This window comes from Halichoerus grypus, chromosome 14, assembly GCF_964656455.1.
Source record: "Halichoerus grypus chromosome 14, mHalGry1.hap1.1, whole genome shotgun sequence".
NCBI lineage: Eukaryota > Metazoa > Chordata > Mammalia > Carnivora > Phocidae > Halichoerus > Halichoerus grypus.
In genome coordinates, this window is record NC_135725.1 from 58,065,243 (window position 1) to 58,071,242 (window position 6,000).

Below are 6,000 nucleotides of genomic sequence, written 5' to 3' on the forward strand. Positions count from 1 at the left end.
GGATGGTGTGGGGGGGGCGGGAGGGGCAGGGAGGAAGACTCCTCTGTGCCTTGGTGTTTTTCTGACCTTTTGCACAGCCCTTGGTAGGGGGGATCTCAAGACTGCCAGATGAATTCCTCACTAGCACTCCAGTGCAGGGGCTCGGAGTAGGATTAAGGTCCTTGGAAGCACATTTTAAAATGCAGGCATTCTTGCACATCTGAGTCTGCAGACTAGGATCACACCTGCTGCACAAGGATAGCCAGGGAGAGCCCCTGTTTTCACCGGTTGCAGGAGGAGCAGACAGCAAGTATTTTAATGACTTTACGATAAGTAGTAAATGATGTGGTGTGCTCAGGCTCCCACTGAAGGAAATGATGGTGGGGCAGTCACCTCTAGCTTCTTGCTCCTCACCCAGGATCTATTTCCTTCTTTCTCACATGGCCTGGCCCCCCTGATGGTCGTCCCTCTCCCTATATAGGGGTGAAGGAGAGAGTAAGAGGATCTCTGCTCTGGGGAGGAAGAGGTAGAGGGCAAGAGTCTTTTTTTGAGGGGCACCTGGGTGGCTCAGTCGTTAAGCGTCTGCCTTCGGCTCAGGTCGTGATCCCAGGGTCCTGGGATCGAGCCCCGCATCGAGCCCCGCATCGAGCCCCGCATCGAGCCCCGCATGGAGCCCCGCATCGAGCCCCGCATGGAGCCCCGCATCGAGCCCCGCATCGAGCCCCGCATTGGGCTCCCTGCTCGGCGGGAAGCCTGCTTCTCCCTCTGCTACTCCCCCTGCTTGTGTTCCCTCTCTCGCTGTGTCTCTCTCTTCAAATAAATAAAATCTTTAAAAAAAAAAAAAAAAGAGTCTTTTTTTGAGAGGACACTGATTTACATCTGAATTCTGGGGTTCTGAATACCTGCCAGAGGTTAAAGGGGCTTGGTCTCCAGAGGTTAAAGGGGTTAAAGTACCCTAGGGGAGGAAAGAAGGGAAGGGGAGGAGGCTCTCCCAACTGGAAGGAAGCTGAGGGAGTCAAGAAGCCCAGATTGGAATAAAGACGCACACAGCCCTATTAAACAAAGAGGGACCCAACTTCTCTGATTAGGGCAGAAGGGAATCCTCTCGGATGTTTGGGAAGGGATCCCAGGGCTGGAACTGTGCTATAGGGTAGGTTTAGTAGAACTTGAGTTTGCCTGTGTTACAGGTCTCCCTTCCAAAGAAGGACTTGGGAGTTCACATTCGGAAGGCCCCCAGGGAAAGTAGAGGCAGTCCCAGGCAGAGCTAGGAAAAGATCTGGAGGCCACCCCTGGAGTGAGAGAATGCTGAATACAATCAGGAAAGGACTCTCTTCAGGGTCTCAGAGGCCCGCAGAGCCTTTGGGGATGTGTGCTGTGGGTCCACCATCTCTCACTGACAGGGATTTCTCAGAGACCAGGGGCAGCCCAGCTCCCTTCTACTGCCAAGGTAGCTGGGGTGGGGGGAGGGGTGGGCAAAGAAACTCTTGGAGTAGGTGAGAAAATAGAATTTGCCAGGTTTAGTTCTTGGCTGGGACCCCAGAGTGTGTGACCCCACCCTGTAGTGACACTGGCTTCCCCGTGGACACAAACACACAGAACAGATATTTGCGTGGGAGGCTGGAACAGGTTTTTATTGTTAGGTAGAAATCATATTTACAAGGAAGCAGTGGGTGCAGTGGGAGCAGGGTCAGGTCCAGAGGGTCTTGGGTGACCTTTCCTCAGAGGGGACAGTCCTGCTGCCTCCTCTCATGCTTTCTGGGAGACTATCCCTCCTCTGCCTTTCTGGGCCTGGCCTGGTGTGGGCAACTCAGCCATGCGGGGTAGGGCTGGGAATACAGAAGGGATGGTTGAAGCAGGAGAAGGGGTGAGGCAAGGCCAGCATGAGGTGGTTGCTCTGGGGCCCCTGGGGCCCCTGAGTCCACCCTTTCTCCTAGCCCACTTCTTGCTCCTTGGATCAGGGCTCCAAGCCCTGGTGAGGCTGGTGGGGGCCTCCTGGGCTCCAGGCTGGTCACTGGGCTATGGACCCTTTTGGGTCTGTGGCTGTTCAGTCCTGGGAGGGTAGAAGAGGGGAGGGGCTTGAGGGGCTGAGCGAGGCTCCCTTTTGCTTCCCTCCCCTCACCCCCCTGTCCCTTTAGCTTCCTCACCTCTTACAGCCTTTGGAGCCCTTTCCCTTCTTGCCAGACTTGGGAGCCCCCTTGTCCTTCTTACAGCCCTGGACTTGTTTCTGTGGGGCCGGTGGCTGGTCCAGACGCTGCATCAGCTGCTGCACCCAGGTCTCTTTAGGGTCTGCACACAGCTCTGGTTGAGAGCGCTTCCGAGGTGAGAACCTGGGGGTTGGGCATTAGCAAGCCTGTCCTAGTCTTGCCCACCAGGCCCTCCCCACTCAGCTGCACCCACCTTCTTGCACTCACTCACAGGATGGCCGGGATGGGGCAGCCCAAGCTTGGCTCCTGCTTCCGGTAGCTGCGGACAACCCGGGCGGGAATCTTCCTTAGGCTGTACTTGAGGCAACAGTCCTGTGCCCCTCCGTCACTGCCTGCAGGGTGGGGTTTACAGGGAGCCGGGGCTTCTTGTAGGCTCCCACCCAGGCCTCCCCTTATCCCCATCCTCGGCCACTCCCTCCTTGGTACCTTGGGTCCAGGGGATGCAGAAGGCCAGGACCAGGACAAGGAGGCTCAGAGCCAGTGACTGAGCCATGGCTGTGGTAGCGGGTGAGTGTGAGGCCAGAGCGGTGCGCGAGGTGGACAGCTGCAAGTTGGGGGTCCGTGTGTCGGCTAGGACTGGACTGTTGCCTATTTATGCAGGCAGACACTTTCACTTCCTCCATCCCCAGTCACTCTGTCCAGGCAAGAATAGGGATCTCCCTCCTTTTCCTTCCTGAAAGGCAGATCCTGTCCTGGCACCCAGCCTCACTAGTATGCGGAAACAAAAACTTCACACGGCTCATCAGGCTCATCAGGGTCCCAAGCCGCCTGAGTCTTTCTCCTCAATATCAGTTGAATCTGTCAGGCCCTCTTTTTTATTTTATTTTATTTATTTTTTATTTTTTAATTTTTAAAAATTTTTTATTATTATTTTTTAAGATTTTATTTATTTGACAGAGAGAGACACAGCGAGAGCGGGAACACAAGCGGGGGAGTGGGAGAGGGAGAAGCAGGCTTCCCGCTGAGCAGGGAGCCCGATGCGGGGCTCGATCCCAGGACCCTGGGATCATGACCTGAGACAAAGGCAGACGCTTAACGACTGAGCCACCCAGGCGCCCCTTATTTTATTTTTTTAAAGATTTTATTTACTTATTTGACAGAGAGAGACACAGCGAGAGAGGGAACACAAGCAGAAAGAGGGTCAGAGGGAGAAGCAGACTCCCCGCCGAGCAGGGAGCCTGATGCGGGGCTCCATATCAGGACCCCAGGATCATGACCCGAGCCGAAGGCAGACGCTTAACAACTGAGCCACCCAGGCGCCCATGTCAGGCCCTCTTTCTACCTTTCGCCACTGTCTTGGTGCAGGCCTCCCCACCTCTCCCCTGGAATGTTCCCCAGGAAGATTGCCTCTTCACTGCATGCCAGGTTCCACACTCTCCCCATCCTTCCAGCAGGCTGAGGACTGTTCCTAAAATGCACATCTGATTATTGGACTGTAAGGATTCTTTCTCTGTTCTGGACAATAGACCCTTATCAGATATATGATTTGTAAAAATTTCCTCCCTTTCTGTGGGTTTTCACTCTCTTGATAGTGTCCTTTGATACACAGAATTTTAAAATTTTGATGAAGTCCAATTTATTTATTTTTCTGTTGCCTGGGCTTTTGGTGTCATATTTAAGAAACCATTGTCAAATCCAAGGCCATGAAGATTTCCCTTTGTTTTTTTCCCCCAGCTTTATTGAGGTATAACTGAAAAATAAAATTGTATGTATTTAAAATGTTACAGTGTGATGATTTCATATAGGTATACATTGTGAAATAATTACCACAATCAAGTTAATTAATACCTCCATCACTTCACATAGTGACCTTTTCCTTTTCTTGTGGTGAGAATGTTTAAGATATATTTTCTTAGCAAATTTCAAGTGTACAATATAGTATTATTAACTACAGTGACCATATTGTACATTCATTCCTTAGAATTTGTTCATCTTATAACTGAAAGTTTGTACCCTTTGACCAACATTTCCCCATTCTCTCCCTGCCCCGAACCCCTGGCAACCACCATTCTGTTTCTATGTGTTTGAATTTTTTTTTTTAATTGCACTTTTAAGTGATACAGTGTAGTATTTGTGTTTCTCTGTCTGACTTACTTCACTTAGTAAAAGGCTTTCTAGGTTCATCCATGTTGTCTCAAAGGGCAGTTTCTTTCTTTTTTAATGGCTGAATAATATTCTATTGTATGTATATACCACATCTTCTTTATCCATTCATCCATCAATAGACACTTAGGTTGTTTCCATGTCCTGGCTATTGTAAATAATGATACAATGAACAAGAGAGGACAAATATCACTTTGAGGCAGTGGTTTCATTTCCTTTGGATATATACCCAAAAGAGGGATTGCTGGATCATAGGATAGTTCTATTTTTAATTATTTGAGCAATATCTATACTGTTTTTCATAATGGATGTACCAATTTACATTCTCATCAACAAGGTTACAGTGTTCCCTTTTCTCCACCTCCTCTCCCAACATTTGTTATCTCTTGTCTTTCCTTTTTTTTATTTGAGAGAGAGAGAAAGAGAGGGCAAGAGCACAAGGATGAGCATGAGGGGAGGGGTTGGGGGGAGAAGGGGGGAGGACCAGAGTGAGAGGGGGAAGGGGTAGAGGGAGAGGGAGAAGCAGACTCCCTCCTCAGTGGGGAGTCCCATGTGATGCAGGGCTAGATCCCAGAACCCCGAGATCAGGACTTGAGCAGAAGACTGACTCTTAACCGACTGAGCCACCCAGGCGCCCCTATCTCTTGTCTTTCTGATACTAGGCATTCTAACAGGAATGAGGTGATATGTCATTGTGGTTTTGGCTTGCATTTCTCTGATGATTCTCCACACCTCCTTGCCCAGTGCGGAGCCTGATGCCGAAATCAAGAGTCGGATCCTTAGCCGGAGCTGTCCAGGTGCCCTGATTACTATAGCATTTTAATATAGTTTGGAACCAGGAAGTATGATGCCTCCAACTTAGTTTTTCTTTTTCAAGATTCTGGCTATTTGGGGTCTTTTGTGGTTCAATATGAATTTTAGATTTTCTTTTTTCTATTTCTGTGAAAGAATGCCATTGGAATTTTGATAGAGATTGCATTGAATCTGTAGCTCACTTTGGGTAGTATGGACGTTTTAACACTATTAATATTCTAATCAAAGAACACAGGATATCTTTCCATTTATTTGTGTCTCCTCTTCAATTTCTTTCATCAGTGTCTTACATTTTTCAGTTTATAGGTCTTTCACCTCCTTGGTTAAATTTATTCCTAAGTATTTTATTGCTTTTAATGATATTGTAAGTGGGATTATTTCTTAATTTCTCTTCTAGATAGTTTGTTGTTAGTGTATAGAAATGCAACTGATTTTTGTATGTTGATTTTGTATCCTGCAACTTTACTGAATTTATTAGTTCTAACAGTTTTTTTTGGTGGAGTCCTTGGGATTTTCTATATATAAGATCATGACATCTACAAGCAGAGACAGTTTTACTTCTTCCTTTCTGAGCTGGATGCTTTTTATTTCTTTTTCTTGCCTAATTGCCCTGGCTAGGACTTCCAGTACTGTGTTGAATGGAAGTGATAATAGTAAGCACACTTGTTTTGTTCCTAATCTTCCCCAGTGTGGGGCTCAAACTCACAACCCTGAGATCAAGAGTCACATGATCTGCCAACTGAGCCAGCCAGGTGCCCCAGATATTTTTTTACATAAACTCTGTGACCAATGTGGGGCTTGAACTCAGGTCCCTAGATCAAGAGTCTCAAGCTCTACTGACTGAGCCAGCCAGGTGCCCCAGTTTTGTTCTTACAGAAAAAGCTTCCAATCTTTCACTCTT

The 6,000-nt window shown here is 48.3% G+C and overlaps 1 protein-coding gene across 1 annotated transcript; it reads right to left on the bottom strand.

Moving 5' to 3' along the window:
- Positions 1-1,583: 1,583 nt before the first annotated feature.
- CCL21 (C-C motif chemokine ligand 21) lies at positions 1,584-2,771 on the bottom strand. The gene is made up of 4 exons (XM_036081340.2): positions 2,610-2,771; positions 2,395-2,515; positions 2,124-2,306; positions 1,584-2,029 (listed from the first exon to the last, which is right to left on the bottom strand). The coding sequence occupies exons 1-4, from the start codon at positions 2,674-2,676 to the stop codon at positions 1,996-1,998; spliced, it is 405 nt and encodes a 134-aa protein (XP_035937233.1). The 5' UTR covers positions 2,677-2,771; the 3' UTR covers positions 1,584-1,995.
- Positions 2,772-6,000: the final 3,229 nt, after the last annotated feature.

Bases quoted from the DNA above. Each gene is read 5' to 3' on its own strand.
- CCL21 (XM_036081340.2), bottom strand. From the start codon at position 2,676: ATGGCTCAGTCACTGGCTCTGAGCCTCCTTGTCCTGGTCCTGGCCTTC. The intron at 2,307-2,394 runs GTGAGTGAGTGC...CCCAACCCCCAG, and splicing joins TGCCCCATCCCGGCCATCCT to GTTCTCACCTCGGAAGCGCT. The intron at 2,030-2,123 runs GTGAGGAAGCTA...CTACCCTCCCAG, and splicing joins GGCTCCAAAGGCTGTAAGAG to GACTGAACAGCCACAGACCC.